Source organism: Haemaphysalis longicornis, unplaced genomic scaffold (assembly GCF_048455015.1).
Source record: "Haemaphysalis longicornis isolate Haplotype H1 unplaced genomic scaffold, Haemaphysalis longicornis Haplotype H1 scaffold_8, whole genome shotgun sequence".
NCBI classification, from domain to species: Eukaryota; Metazoa; Arthropoda; class Arachnida; order Ixodida; family Ixodidae; genus Haemaphysalis; species Haemaphysalis longicornis.
In genome coordinates, this window is record NW_027526445.1 from 108,681,323 (window position 1) to 108,706,608 (window position 25,286).

The window sequence follows — 25,286 nt, forward strand, 5'->3', positions numbered from 1 at the left end:
TAAACGTAGGTGAGCACTTTACTATAATTTGTACATCCATCGTTTCGCGTCAGGGGCAGTTTAACAAACAATACTACCCGAATTCTCACTACGTCCCGTCATACTGGTAAAATGTTGGAGGCTTAAGGAATGCAGACCATGGGTACCACGAAGGTAAACGCTCAAAAGCTAGATCTCAGCGGTTTTACCCCAACTGATTATAGCCAAATGGCATGCGTCAAGTAAAGCACCCGGTCAGTTCACTGCTAGCAACTTGATTTAGCCTTTGTTTGAGGTTATATCGCTTATTAAAAATCGATGGCTGTAATAACAACCGCAACTTAACGCTGCCTAAGCAAGTAACCTGGTTAATGTCATTTCTATGTGCAAAGAAATTTTCTTCTGGTGGAATTTGTATTTCCGTTATGACACGCTGGAAATGTTTGGTAGCTAAATTGTTTACGAAAGAGAAACCGTCGGGTCATCGCACACCGTTTGAGAACCCTGAATACATGGCATTGGCAAACTAGCACGACAGCACCCCAACAGGCATACGTAGTTAATGCTGCCCCAGCGTCGTAGGTACTAATACCAGAAGCGACGAGCGTCTAGAACTTACTGCCTGAACCTTGTCGACGCCTTGACCGCCTTTCCGAACGGCGCGCGTAGAGAAACGTGACGTTCATTTACATACATCACGGTACGCATTTCCCGTCAGCACTCCTTCTCCCCAGTCCTCGGTTTCAATAAAGTCTAAACAGACGCTAGATAGGCAGTGGCAGGACGTTCGAATCAACTCCTCCTGTTAAGAATGTCTCGTAAAATTGACGTACTTGAAATTGTCTCAGAACTGCAAAAACACTGTTCAGAAAAATGAGGCGCGGACGTCCCCACATTGGAGGGAGAAAGGACGTAAGTCGAATCACGAGCGGACCACTCAAACAGGTAAGCTTCTTGTTTTCAGGGTTCGTCCCCGTTCTCTTTTTCTTATTTGCGTCGTTATCACGCAAAGTGTAGGTGATATGAACGTGATTGCGTGCGGCTTGCACTGCAAGGATTAGGGTGTCAAGGCGAAACCGACTCGGGCACCCGCTCTTACTGCATCTTTCGCTTGTATTTTTAGTTTTAGTAGTGGGCGTAATATTGTCTTCTTTCTCTCCATCGAGCAAAGCTGTTAAATTGGCATGAGCGGCCGAACCCCCCAGACACTCTGTGCCGCTCGCTCGAAGGATACACGATCTTTCAAGATGGCTGTGGGTCAACGTAGCTTCGTAGTGCTGATTACTGCTCTCTTAGGTGAGTCCCTTTTCAATACAGCTATGTTGTACGCTAAAGTGCTGTAAAATACTGCACAAGTTTTGAAATATTAGAGCTCAAATAAGGGCATTGAGGTAGGCTAATTTCCCATATAAGTGAAAAATTGCGAGCCAATTTAGATTCCGACGTGGCGCAACGTTCGTAAGCTTGAACGATTCGTTGACGACTACGATGACGACGCGGTTCTCGTAAGAGACAGTTGCGGGCGATTTCTTTCTATATTTATTTACTCAACCCTCCTGGAATTGCTGTGTGCCCTGTGGTTAACAATTCACAACCAATAATATATATCGCCCTGATGCGGACAGCACGAGAGTCCGGCGTCCTTGACAGGATGGGCGCAGGAGCTACTGTTGGTAAGTATTGTTAAAATCATTGTGGGTTCTTTTCAAAGGCAGAATAGAGGAAGCACTTTTCAGAAGGGGCCGAAGAACCCACCACAAACATAGCAGCAATTCTGCTGTCGCTCCCATCGCAAAGGCGAGAGTGGAGAAAACGAAACAAAAAACTATAGCATTATCAAACTTACAGAAATCGAAGAGTAATTTATTCAAGAAAGCGCTGGTTACACAATATTAGTGTTAATACATACCCTAATTGTGCTTCAAGATCAACAGTCCTCTATTGTAACGTCTGAAAAGGTTGTGGCCGTTTACGGTCACTCATCTGCGTGCACTGAAAATACACTAACGCTATTTTGTCCCATTTGAGCCATCCTCACTTCCCCACAGGGCCTCATGGCCTCTCGTCCTTAATAAAGTATTTCACTCACTCAGCACGTAAGTACCAACAGGGGGCGGATACAATCCTCGGGAGAAGTTGTCATCCTAAAAAGCGATGTATGAGCGCTCATACGAGTATTAACGCTGACTGCGTGAAATACGGATAATATTACAGTTAACAACAAGATCGTGTATCGGCCTGTAGTTGTACACTTTTTGTTCTTTGTAAAAAAAGCTCAGGTGTGAAAGATTCTGCCTTCTAGCTTACTTTTATGAGACACAACATTTAAACCGACGCAAGAAGAAAACAATTACGTTCAGGGCATACGCAAACCGCAGAAATGAGATAAAAGCTAATTTAAATGAAGCAATGGAGAATAATAGGCTTCTGAATAGCCCCTTTTACTTAGAGGCGTCAAAACTCTGGCAATGAATCGCTTGACTTGAAGACGATGGCGGCCATGGTTATTAAAACAAGTAAAATAGAAAGATTTCTTGTCAGAAAGTACTTCTCGCATAACACAGCGGTTCTAGTACACAACATCAGTCTTCAGTATATCTTTTACTCTTCGTCATTCTGAACGAAGACCTTTCCGTGTACTGCACAAAACGGCCGAACATGAACCGGAGAGAGAAGAAGAGCAGTCACAGGCAAGGAAAACATTTCACCGGTAATCGCTTTATTTGCGTACTGCAGTGAAGGCGAACCGCCAACGTTAATCATTTCACAAATATTTGTTGATATCACACGCCCCCTCAAGATGGAAACATGATTGTAGTAAAGCGATGTTTCTGTTTTCAAGTCCTCAACGAGAACTCCGCTATTAGCGCGAATACATTTCAGCGAGCTTAACTTGCGCTCGACACGACAAAATAGTCTAATTTGTTTTAAACTCGGATTGAGCTAAAACCTACGGGGGGATCGTTTCAGTGCCGCAATTGAAGACTCTATCAATGATTCGCATTTACTTCCACCAAACCCTGACCTTAAAAATACATGGAAACCGCAAACCTTTCAGCAAAAGTTCGAACTTTCGCTGGTTATCCATAACGGTTGTGAAAAAACCACCATGCTCAGGGGTGATAACACGCGCCTGCCGCTGGAGCTGCTATATTGCGGACGGCTTTTGTACCTGAAATTGCCCCCTCCCTTCTTCGCTTTCCTTAATAGGCCAGACAATCACCATCTCAGTGACAGGTTTTTATTTGTGGGAAGTTCGCAGCTGACCCTCACGCATTTCTTACGAAATGAGAAGGCTAACGTTTCTTTCGGCTACATTCACGGCGAGTCTTTTGATGTCAACGCTAAGCCTACAACCTGGACTACAACTAAACGTGGGTATTTGTTGCAGAGTCACTGTGCTGGCTCCCGCGACACTGCCGCTACATAAGCTGAAGGACAACTGCGACTAAGCCCGAGATTTGTGATGAACGCGATGTCTTCGCGTAATATGTTTTTACGATGTATGCACTATAACGAAAACAGGCTCCTTTATTAAGGAAAATATGATTGAAATGCGAATCTTCCTATGGTGCAACCTGAGTTTAGGTCAAAACCCAAAACCCAAACTGCTTCGATCGTGCCGCAATGGTGCGATAGGATATACTTCGGCTTCTTAATGAGGAAGCCAGGTTCGGTTCCGACCACGGAAACAAATTTCTAACAGAGCTGAATAACTAAAGCTTTTAAGCTTTAGCGTCGGGCATTAGCAGAAACCACCCGTGCGCATGCTCACGTGCGCCTCGTGAAGAACTCGCGGCGTCGTCCAGGCTTGCGCGTGGCCTCGGTCCACTTGAGGAGCTTGCAAAAAAATATTAAAAAATACCGAGGTCATGATAGCGTGTGCATCGTGAGGAAAACCAGGAGTCTGCCACCCCTTCCCTCGGGAACAATCTGCCCAGCGTCCGTGGCGTGATCCTCGCATGCTGTTTTTCTCGCCAGTTCACATGCGTTCCCGCCGGGTGTGGGGAACACAGACGCGCTATTGACGCGCTATTGACCCCGAGCTCGCGAAGCCGGTTGCCGCGGGTTGTAGCGCGTGTTAAGCCAGTCCACTTTGGGAAACATTTAAACACAGCCTGTGGACAAAACAATCCGGACCTGCCTGCCATTGAGGAACTTCGGCGCCAAGTTCGTAAATCCATGTAAGGTGAAACAGCCGAATCTCCGACGAAGGGAGAGGACCCTCCATCGCTGCAGTTTCTCCGCCTCTCTCCCGTTGCACCACTAGTGTAAGCTGCGGCAAGGTTTTTTTTTAGATTCCCGATTTGCTTTTGTAAAACCCAATTGTGTAAATTGGCTTCCCTGCAGTGCATTTCGGGCGCAACAATGGATGGCACCAGTGATGCATCGAAGGCTTCGCTTTAATGGGCATCGCAGCCGCCAACCCTGTGCGCCTCAGGCGAACGTCATCGGAGTGTGCTCTGTCGCCGTCATTGCCAATAAATGTCTTCGCATTTAAAATGAAAACTAATTTACACAAAAAATGACAACGAGAGCTAGGCATTCAAAACACAAGTACATGGGCATCCTCTCAGGCTAGCTGCTGGTGCCCCAGTCTTCATGAAAATAACCACCCGTAGCGGATTGCGAAGCCTAAATAGGAAATGAAGAAATCTGAACAAAGGTGGGATCTGCTGGAGAGAAAGTAGTGCTGGCCAAAAAGTTATATGTTCGTGACAAAAGTGGAATATTAAGTGCTCAAAGAACGATCATCACCGTGTTATGAGGCCGTCCATCCAGGTGTTTCGTACACTATGCCTGTGACGAGGCATTTCCTTCGCTAATAGTAGCATCACAGATAATGGCACCGAAAGTGCAACACCCCTCGGCATTTAGAACATGATCCCTGGTCCTCATATAGTGGCAAATGATCTGATCTGTTTGTCCACAGCATTAAAATTGCGATCTGTTTCCATGGGTTACTCTGCGCCTATGGCGCTAAAAACACGCGTTTGGAGGACACTTTTTTTTAGTAAACTCCCGCAAATATTGTTCATAAAGGGAAAGGTGAAGAGTTGAGGACCGTAAATAAATTTCACAGACTTCTTTGAAAGCCTCCTTGGAGAGTGTGCACCAGAGTGCAGACGTATGACTACTGACCCTGGTATGAACTTGCGAAGTGTCATCCGATTTGGGTAGATGGTTTTGTCTTTCACGTTTTCTTACTTTTTCCCCACGGAAGAAAACTTTGTGACGCGTCTACTTGAACAACCTCTTTGCTTTCTTGCAGGTGCACACGTCCAGGCGCAGCTTAAACCTGGTTGTAAAATTGAGACACTGCGGGCCTGCGGCGATGACTACGTGCCCTACGGAAAGGGCGCGCACCTGCACGATTTCGGACAGGTGTTCGCTGATGGATGCGCGTAAGTAAGGCGGTGTATGAAGGCTATATTTTTCTCAAGACCGGATGTAAGCATAAGGGGTAATAGTTTCAGCTGCTCAAGGGAACTGTTAGCAGGCTATTCCTGCCGGAAACTTAATTTAGTTTGTCCATAGAGAACTTAGTTTCTCACATCCGATACTTTCATTGTCGATGGATTAGAGCTGTAGAATGATGACAAATTGGTCTAGTTGGTTTACAGTGATCATATAAATAATAACAGCGCAGAGGAGACGGGACACAAATTGAAGGGACAACAAAACAGCGGTGATCATTAGTGCTGTTCATCAGCATTAAATTCCGGTACAGTGGAACCCTGCTGATACGGCCCCCAGACTTACAACAATACGATTTTGAGAACGAATTTCCTCAGTACCGACTAACTCTTCATAGAAACAATCCATTAAAACTCCTGATGATATGACGCTCCGGTGCTGATGTTACGGTTATACGACGGACCCTGCCGCGGAATAAAGGGCGTTTTACCATATTTTACACCGCTTCACCGCCTCGTCCCGACGTTCTTTAATCGTAACCCCCGTTTGACACTGCTTGACGTGCAATGGTCTGCAGGCGGGCCGGAACACTTGCTGAACAGGCGCAAGCAAGCAGGCGGGTACTCGTGAGCAAGAGAAAGTTGGCCTGCGACGGCCCCGCGCGGCAGCCGTACACCAATGCACCAACCGCGAGATGTCGAAGTCCAGGTGGCAGGCGGACCGCGAATTTGAAGCTCCCGTCGAGCCGCCGACGAAAGCGATAACACATTAGACGCAACCCCACGGCGATACAAGAACACCCGCTTTCACCGCCCGTTCCACCGAAGTTCCTTTCACGACGCCCTCTCTCCCTGTATCTCTGCTCTGTGCTTATCAACGTTTTTAAGTGCGAATGCACTGTATATTCAAAGCCGCGTTGTCACTACGTTTCTTTCTTTTGTAGAGTGCCTTAATTCACACACGTACGCCCCAAGGGTGGAGACACGTATACGTTGGCACCGCCATTTTGGATCAATCGCTGGCCGCCTCAGCAAGTCACTACAGCAAGACCCGCGCTATAATTTTCGCCGCAACATGGCTTACTCGGGAAGTTTGAATCATCGTATCTATTTCACGTTGAAGAAGCTATGTGTTGAGCACTTTCACCCAATTGCGACGGCACGGGACCGCTCAAAGGGTGTCTCCACCATGTACGGTATTGATATTTTTTCATCTCCGTGTTGTACTATCGTTCGTTTTCCTTGGCCTTGACAGTTTCAAGCTCGCCATTCCCCCTTTAAATTTGCTCGACCACATTGGCCTTATCTCACTCGGGCAAAGTGCGGTGCTGGGGGGCAGCTCGGACGCATGAAGGAGAGTGGGCACAACATTGGCGCTTTTTTTAACTTGGGATTTTAGCTAAAGGTTCGCAAAGATCACGCCAAGAAGGCGGTAACTTTTGAAGTTTAAATAAGTTCTTCGCCCAGGTGTCACGTGAGACCATCTATCAGGCCGGCATTTGCCCGCCCCCCGGTCGTCCGACACCCCGGTCATACGACGCTTTCTCGCGGTCTCTTCAAAGTCGTATTATCGGGGTTCCACTGTAGTAAACTAAACGAAGCTACCTAAGCACGTTTAGTGAGTTGTTTTGGCAGGTCAACGTATCATGTTCGAACACGCGTGCTCGCCGACGTAATATGCGCCTCTTGTTTTGAGACCACGATCCTTTAAAGGCGTTTTTGTGTGTTTGGGCTTGATGAGATCAAGAAAATATTCAAGAGAATTTAAGATCGTGGTGATGCAATCAGATAACAAACAAAACTTCGTCTCTACTAGTCCGCTTAGGGTGGAATTGCACGAGAGCTGGGCAATGATTTCGTGATGGAAATCTTCCACTGGAGAGGGGGGGGGGCGGACGGGAATTGGGCGATTAGGTGAAATGATTCACTAAACTACTTCTCTTGCGCTCCAATCCGTAGGTTTTTCGACACGGGAACGCCAAGTCAATTTCAGTTATCTGGCGCATACTCAGTATTAGTGAGAAAGCAACAGCTAACTATACTATTAAAAAATCCGGCATCTATGGCCCTCAAACTAAACGATGTATCGCACCAAAAATGGCCGACTTCGCAAAGGGAAGAAAACCAGGCCAATAAATGCTCGTAATTAGAGCATGTTTTAGCGGTAATCTTTGTTGCAAACAAATAAATCGAGGTGAATAGAAAGTAACTTAAATTTTGTGCTGTGCGGGTTTGTAATTGAGGTCCTAAAGATTTAGATGCAAGTAAGAACCCCTGACTACAGGTGAGCGGAGCAAAAGGGTTGCGTCCTTCGATTTGGAAACGGGTTTCTGATACACGTATTGAGTACTAAGGGAGAAATTTGAGCATGGTAGTCACAGAAGTATAAATTAGGCGATTAGCAGCGCATGCGCCCTCTAGCAGGGCATATGTAAGAGAACGACCGTCATTGACCAAGCCTTTCAGGCATAGTATTCGAAAGAGGAAGAATATTCTGAAATGAAAATTGGATTTTAGTGCTTCCATTATATGTTTTAAATGCAGAGCATTTCAGTAACTCACGATGTCACCCGCATTTACGTCCGTCGTAGTCCGCACCGTCGTTGTCCGCCCCCCTCAACCCTACACTATATAAAAAAATACTATCCGGCGCCTTGTTTTCAATCCCTCGACCCTGCGGGCGGAACGCAATGTACATGGTGCTCTACCCACGGCGCCACAAAGCCGACATAGAATGGGAGGCTACGAACGCGCCTTATATCCTTGACTCATTCAAACTACGTCAAGAAGCTGCTGATACAACGCATTCACTACCACCCACTCCCCAAACGCTAAACGTTAACGAATACGCCCACCCCCTATGCGACGCATTTACTCGAGTTCCCCTCGCGGGGAGATGGGACCGCCAGACAGACAGACTGAACTTTATTTGGCCACAGCTGGGGCGATTAGGCCGGCGACGTCTTCTCCGTCGTCCGTCGGGCAGCAGGGCCCATTTTCGGCAGGGGTCCGGTGCCTTCGGCCAAGCGGGCCAGGTCTTCTTGAATTTGGGGGTTTGGGTCACGCAGGGCGGCCTCCCAGCGCGCCTCGCTGGTGATAGTAAGGAGAATGGGATGGGATCGGTGCCTAGATAGTGGGATGCTATCACAGGCCCATATGATATGGGATAACGATGCGTGATGGACCGAACAATATGGACATTCGTCTATGTAGGTGTCGGGAAAGATCGCTGACATGATGGCAGGGGTGGGGAAGGAGCGGGTCTGGAGCTGCCGATATATGACCGCCAAGGATCGGGATAGAGATGGGTGAGGAGGTGGAAAAATGGCACGCTCCAAGCGGTAATGGGTGAGGATGTCCCCGTATGTGTGCAGCCTGTCCCGTAGAGTGAATATCTCACTATCATTGGCGGCGCCATCGAGCCCTCGGTAGACCAAAGCTCGAGCAGCTTCGTGGGCCGCTGAGTTTCCAGGTAGCGCGGTATGGGCGGGAGCCCAGACGAGAGTGAAAGAACGCGATCGAATGTTCTGTGCCTTCAGCAGGACTGATAAAGTTGCTGGGGAAACTCTTGCGTAAAGGAAATTTAGGATGGCTGATTTAGAGTCACTGATTATAGTTGTTTGAAGGTGGGGACTGTGGGTCATAGCCAACGCGATGGCGATCTCTTCTCCCGCCGTGGGGGATGTCGTAGATAAGGAGGCGGAAGTGAGCTGGACTTGTTTCGAGTCAACCACTGTGGCTACAGCAGCCGCTCTGGTAGGATAGGTTGCTGCATCTGTGTATAGCGTGGGGGAGCCTGGAGGGTACGCTTTTTCAAGGGCTCTCGCGCGAGCCAGTCTGCGATCCTCATTGTGTACGGGATGCATATTTCGCGGAAGAGGTTTGATTCGGAGCCTCTGGCGGATGGAAGGGGGAATGTCTACCAATTGCTGATGGTTGGAGGTGGGTGGTGAAAGGCCTAAGGAAGCTAGCAAGTGCCGACCGGTGTGACTCTTAGTGAGTCTTTCTAATTGGGCGGTGCGTTGCGCCTCAACAATCTCGTCAAGGGAGTTGTGGACACCCAGCGCAAGGAGGCGGTCGTTGGAGGTTTTTGGAGGGAGTCCGAGGGCTACCCTAAAACATTTGCGTATCAAGCCGTCAATTTTTATTCGTTCACTTAGCTTCATGGTTAGGAAGGGGGTCGAGTACGCTATTCGGGACAGGACAAAGGCTTGTATGAGTCGAAGGAGGTTGCCCTCCTTGACACCCTTGTGCTTTGAAGCTATTCGAGATATTAGTCTCGTAGTTTGGTATACCCCACGTTCAAGTTCTCGGATAGTGTCTAGGTTGTGTCCCTTGCTATGGAGGCGCAAACCAAGGACCCTGATGGCGTCGACGGTAGGTATGATGTTGCCAGATTGGGTGGTAATCGAGATGTTGGGGGGGTCATGTGAGTTGGGCCGAAAGAGGAAAAACTCGGACTTTTGTGGAGAACAGGAGAGGCCGCGGCTAGATGTGTATGTTTCGATCATTTGGGTAGCTGTTTGAAGGGTGTCCTGAATGTGTCCGTCCGAACCCTTGGAGATCCAAAGAGTGATGTCATCTGCATAAAGGGAATGGTGGAGGTCCGGTAGGGTCGATAGTAAAGGAGGAAGGTCTTTCATAGCGATATTGAAAAGAAAGGGTGACAGGACCGAGCCCTGGGGAGTGCCAGTGCTTCCCAAACTGATTGAGGACGTTTTAATGGGACCCAGGTGCAGAGTGAGCGTTCTGTCCGATAGAAAAGAACGAATATAGTTGTAAGTCCGCTCTCCCAAATGTGAGTTCATTATACCCGCGAGAATCGCCGAATGGGAGATGGTGTCGAATGCTCGTGTAAGGTCCAAGCCGAGGATAGCCTTGGTTGTCCGCACAGGGGCAAAGGCCGGGTCAATAATATGGTGCTGGAGTTGGAGCATAACATCCTGGGTGGACAAGTTAGGGCGAAAGCCAAACATGGAGGGCGGAAAGAGATGTGTCCGTTCGGCAAAACTAGTTAATCTGGAAAGGATAACATGTTCGAAGAGTTTACCCAAACACGATGTCAATGATATGGGGCGAAGGTGATCTACGTGTGGTGGTTTGCCGGGTTTAGGAATTAGGATCGTTTTGGCAGTACGCCACCGTTCCGGGATAGAACCAGACTCCCAGCATTCGTTGAAGAGTCGTGTGACATCCTCCACTGATAAATCGTCTAGGTTACGCAACATTTTATTTGTTATCAGATCTGGTCCGGGGGCCGATCTGGAGTTCAGCCGCTGTATGGCCGCATTTACCTCGGCCTCAGTTATGGGGGCATCCAATTCGTCGTTCGAGTTGCCTCTGTATGAGGGGTGTTGAATGGGTGGACTCTGTTGGACATATTTCTTAGTGATGTAGTTCAGAAGGTCCTGCTCTGATCCTTCAAAATTGTGAATTAGGTATTGTATGGATTGGGATTGAGCTGTTTTAGTGGTACTGGGATCAATTAGATGACGGAGGATGTTCCAAGTTTTTTTCGAATTGAAATTGGCGTCAATAAACTCGCATGTGGCCTCCCAGTTTTGAGCCACAAGTTTAAAAGAGTAATTTTCTATTTCTTGATTGAGCCGAGCGATCCTTCTTCGGAGGTTACGGTTGTGTTTCTGTTGGGAGAGGCGTTTTTGCATGCTAGTTTTAGCTTGCCACATATGAGCGAGGCGTGAATCTGGCTGGGGAAAGTCCGCATCGATTTCTAATTCACGTGTGGCCGATTTAACGCGATTGAGCAGACCGTCCTCCCACTCGGAAAGAGTGTCCTTAGTGAGACGAGGAGATTGTTCGGCATGTCTAAAGGCGTCCCAATCAACGATGGTGGCAGATTTCACCTGCCGGGACATGTGCTTAAGGGGGACTTTGATGTGCAGTATTTTGTGGTCACTGCCTAGATCCTGTTGCGTGTTTACCCACTGGGCTTGGGGGTTGACATATCTGCTGAAGGTTAGGTCTGGGGTAGTGTCTACGCTAACACTGTTGCCCAGCCTGGTTGGGTATGCGGGATCTGTGAGGAGGGTAAGTTGTTCTTGTTGTGCTGCTTCCCATAATGATCGGCCTTTGATAGTGCTCTTTCTGTAGCCCCACGCTGGATGGTGTGCATTAAAGTCACCTGTTATGACGATTGGGTTTTTCCGTGAAACAAGAGCAGCCTTTTTGAAGAGAGAATGAAAACGATGCCTATGAAAGCGAGGGCTGCTGTAAACGTTGAGAATAAAGAGACTGAGGGCGTCTTTTCTGGGGGGTATGATTTCCACAAAAACGTGGTCTATCTCGCTTTCGAGAGTGTGTTGTACAGCAGGGATATTGCGATGAACCAAAATAGTTGTTTCTGTAGGAATGGGATGTGAGTCGGGGAAGGATTTATATCCCGATAGTTTGGCCACGACACCTGTCTCCTGAAGGCACAATACATCTGGGGGTGGACCTAGAATTCGATTATCAATGGTTTGTTGCAAGTTGCCGCGCTTACGTCGGTACCCACGACAATTCCACTGCCAAATGGTATAACTAGCAGTTGCCATGATCAGTAATTTGGGAGGTGGACGGCCTGTCGTAAGGCTTGGAAGCTTTTTTGGTGCTAGGGCGTGACTCTACTGTCAATAACCGCTCTTCCAATGCAGTTACCTGGGAGGTCAGTTTCGTCACAAGGTTGAAGAACGGTTCATATTCTGTAGCGAGCTTGGAGGTGATAGTTTCTGTGATTTTTTGAATAGAATTCTCTAAATCTTGCTTGGTGATGTAGGGTGTAGAAGAACCAATTTGGGGAGGGTTAGGAGGGGTTGAGTGAAAAGAAGGCGGGTTATCACTGTCCATGACTGCTGAGTCATCGGATTCGCTGGATGGTGGGGGAGATGTTTTGAGCTGTTTGATCTCGGCTCTGAGTTTCTCATTTTCTTCGAGAACCTGATTAAGTAACTGCTTTAACTCAACTAATTCATTCGATGGGGAAGATGAGTTGGAGGCCGCCGCTGCTGCCCAGTTTACCCACTTGGAAGGTCGGGACGATGCCTTTTTCTTCTCTTGGGTGGTGTCTCGTGGTGTGGCTGCTGCAGAAGCTGAAGAGGCACGTCGCTCTTGGGAGGCAGTTGGGTGCTGTTCATGGGAAGTAGGTGGAGACTTGGTAGTGACTTCTTGGGGTGATGACAGTGCAGCGCTATCTTCTCGCCATTGTTTGTGGAGGCTGGTGGTCTTTCCACGGGGAGGTGTCGCCTTGAAGCGTTGCTTGCACGAACGATCTCCCAGAGGATGTGCGCCGCCGCACAGGGCGCATTTTGGTTCACACGTGTGGGAGGAGTCGACGAGATGGTCCCCACACCTCCTGCAGCGCGTGGGGTTGGGACGTGGGCAAACGTCGGCGCGGTGTCCCTTGTCACCACAGGCGAGGCATGCCTCCATCTTCTGACGATGGATGTAGCACCTGTATTCGGCACCACGGTAATAAATGTATGGAGGTACCTTGTAGCCGTCGAAGACGATTATGGCGGTGCTGGTTGTGCCCATGCGGCGCGCCTGGAGGGCTTTGGGGTTGGCTGGTGTGACGATACTGGCTGTGATTGCTTCCGGCGTATCGTAGGCGGGTATGCCGTGTATGACTCCTTTAGAGGTACCTTCGGGGGTGGCGACATAAGGAGACAGCTGGAAGTCCTGCGAGTCGATGTGAATTGCCGTGATAGCATTGTACTGGCCTGCCCTGGTTATACTGGGCGTACTCAGCACGAGAATGTTCTTTTCGGAGTTGAGGCGGAAGATGTCTGTCGATGCTTCGGCCGCAGAGATATTAGCAGCGGTAAGAATGGCGTCTCGAAGGTTGGCGGAGCCCGTTCGGGCAACGTTCATGCCACCGTGGGGCCGAAAAATAATCTTGATGTGCTCTCGGGGGAGAGGAGGCAGGCGTGGGAGCGTGCGTGAGAGAGCGCGACCAGCAGGCGTGTTGACCTGGTTGTTAGAAGGGGTAGATTCACGAAAGGATTCCAGGGCCCGATTGCCGCGGCGCCGGTAGCATTCCAACCAGCCCTTTTCGGGAGTAATGTCCGTAGGCGAGATGTCCTCACCTTGCACTGTGACGGCGTCCATAGTCATCGGGAGGAACCGGGCCTTGGCTGTCCCGACAAGCCGACAGCGTCGCAGGGGGGGAGTCGATGAAATCGAACAGGCGTTAGGCTTAGCCCAGGCGCCGCGTCGATGTAGACATTGCAGCGTTCCCACGGTGCAACCGCTGGGGTGAGGCAGTTGAGGCTTGATAGATCTTCGGCGGGGTGTGCTAGGAGATTTCACACACACCGAAATTCGAGGGTAAGAGCAAACTACGCCACCAAGAAAGGATTTGGTGCGGAGCCCATGCGAGGCACGTCTTACTCCGATTGGCCCCCTGGTGGCCGTCCTGGGACCGCCAAAAACAACGCGTTGTGGACTGCGCAGTAAGGTGCCGGCACGTGCGAGAACCACTCGCGCTGTTCGTTCCAAGCAGGGGGCGCGCGAGCACTGCGAAGGCGGGAAATTTGAATTGCTTTGGACAAACCTCCGTTCAATTCATCAAGATAGAAGTGAGACAGGGAGGCGAAGAGCGTGATGGGTAGTAGCAGTAAGCGGATAACGGTGCCACCGGCCGTTATGACGAATCACTGCTCTGCATTTACGACAGCTTTCACGTTGAGTGGAACGGCTTTAATTTTTTTCTTTCTCTACAAATGTTTGTTGCGCAATTTTTTTTATTCAGTCTAATCATACTGCTATAGCACTTTACGCACTGAAGCAAAGAGGCTGGGGCCTCTATAGGCTTTTGTAGCATTAGTCCCAACCTGTCTCTTCGTACGTTTGAGGAAATGAAATGTTTGAAATGTTTTAAAAAATAACGAGGCCATTTGGCCGCCACTAGGAACGTGCCAGTGTAGGCACCACGCCATCACCGCATAAATAACACAGTATCCTTAAAGCGACACTTGCTGTACGAAATTCATTCGTGCGGTGTATTGGCGATTGGTTGTTTATTGTTTATTGTTCAAACGCAAACACAATACAGGAGGAGCTCCCGAAGTTCTAAAGAACTGTCCGGGGGACCTCCCATGGAGAGATATCAAACATTGTTACATTTGAAAGCAGCGACAATTATACATTACTGGATAAAGTAACCTGATTAGTACGAAAACAAACACTTCTTAGACAAATTAGTTTGGACATGGTACAAGAATAATATGTCATAAAGTTTTGAACAATACAGTCATCAGCATACCGAGAGCTTAATTGAAAAGTTAGCTGAAAACTCAAAGCTGAGACAAAAAATTGCATACAAACAAGCATAAGGAGGCAATGCAAATCACTCAGAAACTTAGAAAACATGATATTTGGGGAATCCTGTGATGTTATCCATCCATCTGTAATAAGAGTGTAACTATATATTGCTTCACCCTTTTACCGAACTGTGTTGACGTGCGAGAGGATTTTATATGGTTTGGGAGGCGGTTCTATATTGAAATGCCCATAAAGTAAGCCGTAAATTAACTATAGTTTGTTTCGGCTTTGGGTAGTAAAACATTGTTATTTTCGGAAAACCCCGTGTTATTGTAATTAAGCAGAGCAGTGGCTGTTAGGTTGTCAACAAATATTTCATGGACACGAGCACGGTAAATCACTGTGGTTAAATTTTGCCGGAAAATATTTATCACAGGCAAAATATTTAAGCTTTGAAATATCGGTTTCGCGTGAGCCATGAAAGGACTAAACGTAATGAGCTGCAACGCTTGGGTTTGTAAATGTTGCACATGCGCAAGATGAGTGGCGTATGTGTTACCGCATGTAGACACGCAGTATTGCACATGGCTATGAATGAAAGCGTGATAAAGAAAGATCGTAATGTAAAGCGGAAAATAGTGACGTGATTTGATAAGTACCAAAAGCCATAATCCGATTTTTTAGGTAGCATTTTAGTGTTCAGGTTGAATTTTAGGTGTTGGTCTAGCAGAAATCCTAGGAACATCACATCTGATGAAGGATGAATGACTAGGTTTTGTAACAGTAACGGCTATGTTAGTTCAATTGTGCGCAGCTGCGAGTGAAATATTACAAAATGGGTCTTTGTAGAATTTATAAAATGTTTGTTTTCTGCGCACCAGTTGGATAGCTTGCTTAGATCATAATTTAATTGATGAACTATTACGTTTGTTGAATTATTGTAAGCATAGATGGTTGTATCGTCAGCATATAGCAAGCAGTTGCTAAAACGTAGACATTCTGCCAGGTCGTTTATATATATTAAAAATAACATTGGCCCAGAATAGAACCCTGAGGGACACCTTTATTAACGGGAATCATTAATTATGACGACTTGAGATCGGTTAGTTAGGTAGCTGCGCAGTAATGATAAGGCGGGGCCAAGGATTCCAATATTTTCAAGTTTTTGGCAAAGTTTATTATGACAAATGGTATCGAACGCTTTTGCGAAATCATGAACACTGCTCCAACATTGTCACCTGCATCAATTCGGCGTTTTATATTGTCGGTAAGAGATATTAAAGCTAGCTCAATGGAATATCCTGGGCGGAAGCCATACTGATGCGTTGTTAGAATGTTAAATTTTAGGGAGATACCTTAACAACCGAGTTACAAATAATTTTTCCACTATCTTGCTAAACAACGGCAGTACACAAATCGAACGACAGTTCGAGACTATTTCAGGATTTCCTTTTTTGAAGACTGGAGTTACCCTACCGAGCTTCAGGGCCTCTGGAAATGTGCCAAATTTAAATAACCTGTTTATTATGTGAGATAAAGCGGGTGCAATATAATGGGCTACAAGCTTCATTTTAGGGGGTGTATTCCATCAAGTCCAGGCCCCGTCATTTTTAGGTTTAAAATAGTAGTGATAACTTCCTTCGCGTCAGTCGGGAAAGGGTAAAACGAGTGTACGAGTGAAGAGGGGCCCGTATATGCCGTACCAGAGGTTGATGAGGACCTCACGTCATTACCAATAAAATATCGCATAAATTCATTGGCGATGTCAGTTGAGTCAGTCAGCGTACCGGCCTGTGTAGTAATTTTTGATACAGAGTGCTTTGATGTAGGCTGATTAAGAAAAATTTTGACTAGTTCCCAAGTTTTGCTACTATCGCCGTGACATTTTAGGATTTCCTTTTCGAAATAAGCCTTCTTCGCTTCTTTTAAGAGCTTGTTAAGCATGCTAGAATAATTAGTGAAACGTGTCCTTAGGGTTAGGTTGAGGGCTGACGCTTTAATTTCTTATGCATGTTGTGTCTTTTATTGATACTGGTTGGTTATCCATAGATTTCTTGGTGCAGAGTACCAGCGCTTGGTATGAGTGGTAGAAGTTGCAACTTTGTACGAACTTTGTATTAGAGTAGTGAACTTTCCGAAGATAATGATTGGGCCTAACTCGGAAAGAAGGGGTTGCCATTCAGTGTTGGCAATAGCCTCTATAAACTTCCCGTTATCGAAAGAATACTTAATCTGCTTGTCCGCCTGGTCTGATCTGATCGACTTCGAAAGTAGAAACGTAGGATCAGGATCAGTTATTGAAACACTAACAACACCTGCAGAATATTCGGATGTTAAATTAGACAGTGCGTGGTCCATTATAGTTTGTGAGCCGGTTTGCCAACATCTTGTCCGTAGCGTTATAAGTGACTCAAGACCATGACCTGTGTAGCAGTTTATATAGCTAGAACAACCACACCTAGTTGGATCGGTGGTATCAATATTGAAATCACCAAATAGCAAAATGTTTTTGTTTTCGCTGGTTAGCTTGTCTAAAATCTCTTGAAGTTTTAATCAGAAATCGCTGTAGTTGGACGATGGTTATCTATATATTGTGCCGACTATTGTACTTTGGTTATTTGTTTCCAGAAAAGATTGATCGAATTATAACCACACAGACTCGACGTTAGCGCAATGGAATGAAATGTCCTTGCGGCAAATGTATGAGTATTTTTCAAGGATGAATATTGCAGAGCCGCCATAGCGACTGTTTTCGCGGAAGCTAAATTCAGAGTTATAACGGGGAATACCATATAAATTTGCATCGGTGGAAATTAGCCATGTTTCTGAAAAACACACGACACAGAAACAATGATCTACAGTTGTAAACAAGTCGATGATGTCGTCAAAATGTTCTGAAGACTGCGGGCAATAAAGTGAATGAACGACTTATGAGTTGCTCGGGTTTCGTTAAGCAGGGATTTAAGCTCACGGGGCGTGGTCAGTAACAGGCAATTTATCATCGGATCGCAGAGCTGCAAGAGCACTCGGTTCAGTGAATGACGCTAAGGTTGTAGACGCTGGGGATGACATGCACTCGGCTGTACTCGTCCTTTCTTGCCTGGATACGGCAGTTTGATGTCCAGAGGAATTTCCATTCGTGTTCCATTCGTGATGGACTCGAAACCGTCAACATCAACAGCTGCTCCGACATATACGGCACCGCACACAATAGTCGCATATACGTTTCACAATTTAGCACTCAGGATTTCGCGTTCACCGGGAGGTCTGCTTATTTGAAGTGAAAGTTTTATTGCGCTCCGGCGATCCCGAGTGACCAATAACGCAAACACAAGAGAGGTTTGAAGCATTATGTCCGGTAATAAGGAAAGCGTCAAACGTAGCGCTCTTATAAAACATATGGCATAACATCAGACATAAATTGTACGTAGTGTGTCACGCTAATGCTTATTCAAACACGTTTTCGAGCACATGTATGGTATCAAGGTGGGCAAACGTTTCGAAATTATGCATATTAGGTACGCTATTCTGGTTCCTGTAGGACTCCGGATCAGCAGGAGTGCTTTTATGGCGTAAAAAAGATCAAAATATTCAAGTTGTTAACCTAGTACCTGCTTACACCACCTTGCCTGTACTATACATACAACATCTGCTGCGCATACTTACATAAAATCATAGAGTAGCAGTTTCATAAGAAACGGTACGCCCCCTCTCCGTGCGCAAGTTACCGGCAAGCATCAAATCAAAGGCTTCATCCGTAAATCCAGGAGACCAGTCGTTGCCTCAATTTTTAGCCTTTTTAATGTTAACATTTAGGTCTTCTTTAGCGTACCCGAAACCCCCTTTATGTTCTTTTTTTCTCTCTCGCAATGTTATCGTCTCAAATACCCTGTTCCCATATCAAAGTGTAGAGAGTCTTTTAAGGAAGAAGTTTCGCAAGTTCCACTAATCTGCTGCTCTTTACGAAACCAATGAGCTTTCCGTTAATACAGTTCAGGACACGTGAAACTCGTGGTCCAATAATAGTACTCGTTTTTCGCCAACGCCACTAACAGTACGTTCACGCTCTCATCACGCAATTCCGTTCCTTGTACTGCTTGACTTCGTTGCTTCTCATTTGCGACGTATGCGTAGCTGAAATAGAAAGAATCCTTTATTGCTCTTGATCACTTGTCGTACTGGACCAAAATCATTCAAATAGAAGTTAGGTAAGCCTATAAAATCTGCAACGCTGAACAGCAAAGTTTCAACTATCCTGCAAGTCGCTTTGCGATGTATAGTTTTAATGCGATCACGGCTAGTGACAGTGCACACCCACTCCTACAAATTCGACGTAAGCTTCATGCCGCTGATGGCATTTCATACCTTAACAAGCAACGCGTGTTGCGAGTAACAACACTTGCGACTGCTATTAGGATACGAAGCCACTAGTGGGGGGGAGAGATTGAGGATCTTTTTGAAAATGCTTATCCTTATAAAAATTACAATATCTGCTCCGAGTGCCTCTTATCTGAAAGATGCGCGGAAGCATCATTGCGTTTCGTATACGATACAGAAGTGAAAACACGCAGCGCCAGCTACTGGGTCGCTTTGAATACTCCGGACATTCTTCTCACCAAAGTTCTGCTAAAAAAGGTCCGCCGTTTCATTTTCGTTGCTCTCAGGAAGAGTATTCGATTCCTGTTTTAACGGCCTGGGTTCGAGTCCCTGCAATTCCGCGTGTTTCCCTTTTTTCAAGTCCAAAAATTCCTGTTTAAGAAGGTTCCACGGCAACATCTGTACCAATTATTTTCGCGAATAACCCTCGTTCGGCACGTTTTTGATTGCGTTAGGCAGTGCCCAGCCCACCACGGTGTTGAATTGGTGCTTTTCGCCAAGCAGTGAGGAGCGCGTTTGTACAGTAGGCGGAATTCAAAATCGCCGCCAAGGATGATGTCAGAATCTGGCTGTCCAGGAAGTTTGACATATTGAACGCCCCTTGCGAACTTTCCTGCAAAAGGTATTGGCTTTAGATGCTTTAACCATCACTCCCATAGATGCTATGTTTATCCTGCCTCCGAAACAGCGGGTAATCTGGAACAGCATGGTAGGACCTTTGGTCGCAGGCCTGTGATGTAACACTCAGTTCCCAATTATTAACGGCGGTTGGCAAAGAGCTCACGCTGAAGTCATAGTGCTATTGGTTACAATGTTCTGTCTTTTTTTCTGTTTTCAGGAAGGACAAAAAACAAATACCGTGTACGCTGAAGTTTATAAGAGAATGCGTCATTGGTCTGCCCCAAGCCGCAGCACTGGTGGCAGTGAAGGCGTTGGAAGAAAGCATCGAGGCAACCTGCGTCATTGGTTCGGACGCGCATAAAAGTACGGAGGCTTTTTTTTTTTCTCGCTACCAAACACAGCATGGTTTCAGCTCTGAAACAACTTGCCCGCAGCAGCAATTTGTTACGCTTTTCATGGTGGCATGCGGCCTCAATTTTCGACTCTGGGTTGTCTAAACATGTGTTATAACTTATGTGCGTTTTCTTAAACTTGTTGTTGAAAACCAAAATTTAGCCGTCAAATTCTAGCTTTCTTTTTAAGACCGGTTTATTTTAGGCTGAAGTGAACCCATATAAAACATTCATCGGCGATCGTCACCTTTGGTTCTTTTTCTTTGTTTTACCAAAGTATGTTTCCGTTTATATCGTGTGCACATATAATCATGGCAGCTAAGCCGACTTTTTTCGCTCAACATTAACGCATATGTTAAAAATTGCCTTGGCGGGCTTTTGAAACCCTCAGCAAGCCTGCGTTAGAGCCTTCAACATTGTTTGAAATCATTAGAAGCTGCGTCGCTCCTCGGATTTTATTTCTGCGAATTATTTTATATTTAATCTCCCATTTCACCTGACAACACCAGGAAAGGGCTCTGCTTGCAGAGAGTGAGTGAGTGAGTGAGTGAGTGAGTGAGTGAGTGAGTGAGTGAGTGAGTGAGTGAGTGAGTGAGTGAGTGAGTGAGTGAGTGAGTGAGTGAGTGAGTGAGTGAGTGAGTGAGTGAGTGAGTGAGTGAGTGAGTGAGTGAGAAATATAGGCATGTTTAAATAAGACAATCACTTTTTTTTGTACCTCATTTTCCGCCGTACCAGAATACGAGAAAGCCATCGGGTGCATGAACTCTGTTGGAGACAAGCTGCACAAGTGTGTCAACGGCTACCAGACGGCCTTGGAACGCGCTGTGCTTAAAACTCCGCCCAAAGAAGTCATCCACTATGCATGCTGGTGAGCCTATTATCTGCCATTCTTTCTGCTAAGTGTTTCTGAGCCTATCGGAACAACCCACATTTTAATTTTGTAGTTTCCCATAATACCTTGTGTTCTGGCACATCGCATCAAGCGCCAAAATTAGTAAACAAAATTAAAAACAACAAAAACAAAATTGCCTAAGAAAATTTACCGCACCCGGCTGACAGGAAAGCGTTCAGCTTCGGTCGTGATTGCAAACGTGGTTGAAAACTAGTGTTTGAAGACCTCAAAACGTACACTTTTAATTAACGCCTTACCTGCTGCAGGCTAATAGGCTAACACCACATTTTATAGGGTACACTAGAGGCGGGATTTCCAATAGTTCTCAACACAAACACACATCACATGTGCTAGCCTAACAGTAGGCTGACCCAGTGAGACCGCTCATACATAGCGTTTGTCAACGCTCTGAAGAAGAGAGCACTCAAGCATCAGTTTCCTATACACCTTTCAAGTTGCAATATCGCGAGACCATGTCGATAGCTGCCTTACTTTTTTGTTGCCCTTGCTCTCTGCAGCCACTACCACGACATGCTAGGGTGCTTGGCCACTGCTCTAGCGCCCTGTGAGAAGGTCGGAGCAAAGGAAATCATGATCGGAGTCGTCGAGCAGGTGTTTGGAGAAACGTTGAACCTCGTCTGCGGCCGCTACACAAAGGGTTCCGAAGGGTGCAGGACTCTGCCGAAGTTGCCTCAGCTGAGCCGCAATGACAAGAAAATTCCCAACTTCGTCGAGCTGATGCTTCAGGTGTCCTCAACGATAGGCCGAAAGAACTGAAGTGCCAGTGACTTTTCCCAGATCGTCCTCTCTCAGTTGGAAGTCGTGTGTTACAGCCACGCCGTTGATTGTGCGCTACCCCGTTGTCCGTGCGAAGGGCTAACCGTTAAGGCAAGTCCATTCCCCAATCGGCTCCTCGAGTGGGTAGGGATCACGTGACATACCATATTTCCTATCGAAGAGGGGGGATGCCAGTTAACTCTTCGCCAACGCAACCATTACCGCCAATGAAAGTCCGGAAGTGGCCGCTGAGTGATTGTGTGAGTCGACAAGATATACCATTAAAGTTAGGGTATTCAAGGCTTTCTATGCGGAGAACGCAGGCGCCCACCGGTAAAGCCAACACGGAATAATCAGTTTTGGTCAATATGCGCCGCATGGGTGTGATAAACGCAAGAAACTCGTACAATGAAGGTGCGCAGCAGCCTAAAGAACGGGTGTGCGCCCTGTTTCAGACCAGTATTGTTGGTATATGCGTAACATAAAAACTAGCACATTTTTACAATGATGCTCCTACTGTTCGTCCTACCACCAACATTTAGTACACCCTTGTTCACTCCTTCTTGCAGTTTGGCGCGCGCACGGCAAAATTACGAACACAAATCTGCAGGCACGCAAGTGTGCGTTTAAAGTGAGCTCCAAATGTTTGGTTAAAAGGCGCAATGCTGTATTTTATGACATGACGCTTCTTTGAGTGGCGGCTCATACACGTGGCGAAATACAAGGGGGCTCTTAAATGCGCTGCCCATGTGCACGACAACGCTTGTGTTCTGACCCGCAAGGGCGAGTTAGGAGCACAAAACTGCGAACGCATTTTTGAACAGCCCTCTTCGCATTTTCCTCCTCCTCTTTTTAACACGGAGAACTTGAAACGACTGCGGACACAACGTGGGGGTGCAATCTGTGTACATAGCCATTGAAATAAAGGCAACTAGAGTCGTGTATTTATTTCGTTCGTTTGCAGAAGCAGATTCTTCAAGTGTGCCCACATGCGTGTAGTCTTCAAATGTAATGAAATGGGATGAATATTCTAGCCAGCTTCGCCTTCTCCCTTCTAAGAGTTGTGAACCTCGAGCTTACGTGGACGCAAAATGTCGGAGATGTTTTCAATAAAGGCTTCTTAGTTTCAAAGCATTCAAACAGACCTTCAGAACCATCGATATATATATATATATATATATATATATATATATATCAAAAGAGAGAGAGAGAGAGAGAGAGAGAGAGAGAGAGAGAGAGAGAGAGAGAGAGAGATAGCTTTGTTTGTCATCTTCGCTGAGTAACCACCCGAGAGGGAGGTTCCGGGCGGGAGCCTCGTCAGACGACAGCCCGGTGCAAGTGGTTCTTGTCATCGCCTTCCCCTAGCTGGACAACTGCAACTTGTACTTCGGGGATAGAGATGAGCAGCTCGGACTTCCCCTGCTCGTAATCTCTGATATGAAACGCGCGGTTGGTTGGCGGGGGTTTCAGATGACAGGCTAAAACGATGTTTGTGAATGAACCGGCTGATAGTTCACACCATTTGCATGTGGCGTGGTATCTTTCTAAATACTGTCAATGGCATGGAGTGCGGTGGACCAAAGTGTATGTCCGCAGCCTACGCCACGATACTGATTTTCCTTTTGTGAAGGATAATATGTGACCTGCCGGAATTTACCCGACCCATCCTATTCTTCTGTGCAACTTCCTGATATATCTAATATGCCTATCATCCCATCCCCCCCCCCCCCTCCCCGCGTCAGACGGCACCTTTTCGGACTTTACTTCAGTCTGCTTGCTGAATCTTCCGACTGCCTCGTGTGCCATTTAACTCCGCGGGAGGGACGAGTGCGGTGGTGTCCAAATCAATCGGACTTGTCCTGCTGTTGTCTCCGAGCGGGTGCAGAGGATATGCGTCGCCGCCGCAGAATGTCGTCCTCTTGCGTAAATGCGCAGGGTGGTCTTTAAATGCGATACGATGCTGGCACGTCTAAACGTGACGGCGAGTGAAATTGCACTTATTCTTCCATGTCTGGGCGGTACGTGGTGACTGAGCATGAGGATATCGCATAACCGTGATGTCGAACCACCGCTGCCAATACCGCGCTTCGGCCAGGGTAGCTCGCTGTATCTACGTAGCAAACACTGTGTTATAGTTGGATTGCTTGTGCACTGCCATGGCCTTTGCTTGTCTGCACTCAGGCACGTACCCAGGATTTTTTTTTTTTTTTGGGGGGGGGGGGGGGGGGAAGGGCCAACCCAAGGTAACTTTTCTATGGAAATTGGGGTAGAGGACGAGGGTACCAGCCGTTAGTAGTACAAACACGATGAACATCCAGCGTTTATCATGAAGGCGCTTAAACCTGCAACGAGAATTGAAATTAAGTGTATCCGCTTTTGCGACGGAGTCGAAAAGCGAAAACACTGGTGTATTGGAGATTTCGGCGCACGTCACAGATCCCTACGCGAAGTTGGCAAAATTAGAAAAGAACAGCAGTAATTAAAAATATCTACAGGAATTGATGCGCGCACCGCACAGTAACTATGCATTCCCTCTGCTAATGTTAATGAGTACTGACACCAAATTTCTTGCTTTCGGCTTTTATGCTGTAAGGGATACCTAGTGGTCCAGTAATAACAAAAATCGAACCAAAAGCGGTCAGCCGCCAGCGTAGAATTAATTCTAACGCATTTATTCCAATACGTTTCCCATTCGGTCGTCGCGCGCCAAACGGCCGTTCAAATACAGGACGGCGAATCTTACGTCACGGTTTCCGTGACGTCAGGGACGTTTGCCGCATCGTCTGCTACCATTGCACATGGTCCACACTCGGCCACGACTCTGCCGGTGGTTGCTTGCACGACCGCCGCCGTGTAGGCACGTCGGCGGTTGTCGGGGTATCGGGCCACGTCGACGTACATGGCGCCGGCGTCGTCGTCGTACGTCTCTGCCAGGGTGCTAGCCCTGGCCAGGCGACGCTCATGGTTCTTTGTTGGATCCATGTGCCGTGGGATCGGTGTGACGCGGATGCTGTCGCGGGCCTCGCGCGCCAGCGGCAGCCGTCTCTTGCTCTCCCGCAACCTCGTTTCGTGTCCTACCGCGACAAGGATGGCCCTGCCCGTGCGCGTGGTTTCCAATCTGGCTATCTGCGCCGTTGCTTGCGCCTCTATGATCTCGCTCAGCGTGTTGTGCAAGCCTAAGTCGAACATGTTCTGTGTATTTGTGTGGGTGTATAAGCCCAGCGCAGCTTTGTATGCCCGGCGTATAAGAGCGTCGAGCTTATTGCGTTCGGCCGTGGTCCAGTTGTGAAAGGCGGCCACATACGCCAGGTGGCTTATGACGAACGACTGGACCAGCCTGAGCGTGCTGCGTTCCTTCATGCCGGCGTGCATGTTGGCAATCTTCTTGACGAGGCCGAGTGCTCGGCTTGCTTTGATTTGCAGTTGCTTGAGAGTGTGAGCGTTGCGTCCGTGTTCGTGGATGTGTAGTCCGAGGACTCTGATGGTCTCTACCTCGGGTATGGCCCAGCCGTCGCCCGTGCGCACTTGGATGTTTGCCGCCTTCCCGTTCGTGGGGCTTCGCGGGGCCTT

The 25,286-nt window shown here is 47.3% G+C and overlaps 1 protein-coding gene across 2 annotated transcripts; it reads left to right on the top strand.

The window, feature by feature from the left end:
- Positions 1-786: 786 nt before the first annotated feature.
- On the top strand, positions 787-22,825 carry LOC144150207 (uncharacterized). Of its 2 annotated transcripts, XM_077682054.1 has the most exons (6): positions 787-924; positions 1,151-1,275; positions 5,252-5,384; positions 19,873-20,018; positions 20,783-20,915; positions 21,458-22,825. In XM_077682054.1, exons 2-6 carry the CDS (start codon positions 1,164-1,166, stop codon positions 21,714-21,716), a joined length of 783 nt encoding a protein of 260 aa, XP_077538180.1. In that variant the 5' UTR covers positions 787-924; positions 1,151-1,163; the 3' UTR covers positions 21,717-22,825. The 2 variants fall into 2 exon arrangements, with proteins under 2 accessions (XP_077538180.1, XP_077538181.1); XM_077682055.1 differs by lacking the exons at positions 787-924; positions 1,151-1,275; positions 5,252-5,384 and adding an exon at positions 6,352-6,587.
- Positions 22,826-25,286: the final 2,461 nt, after the last annotated feature.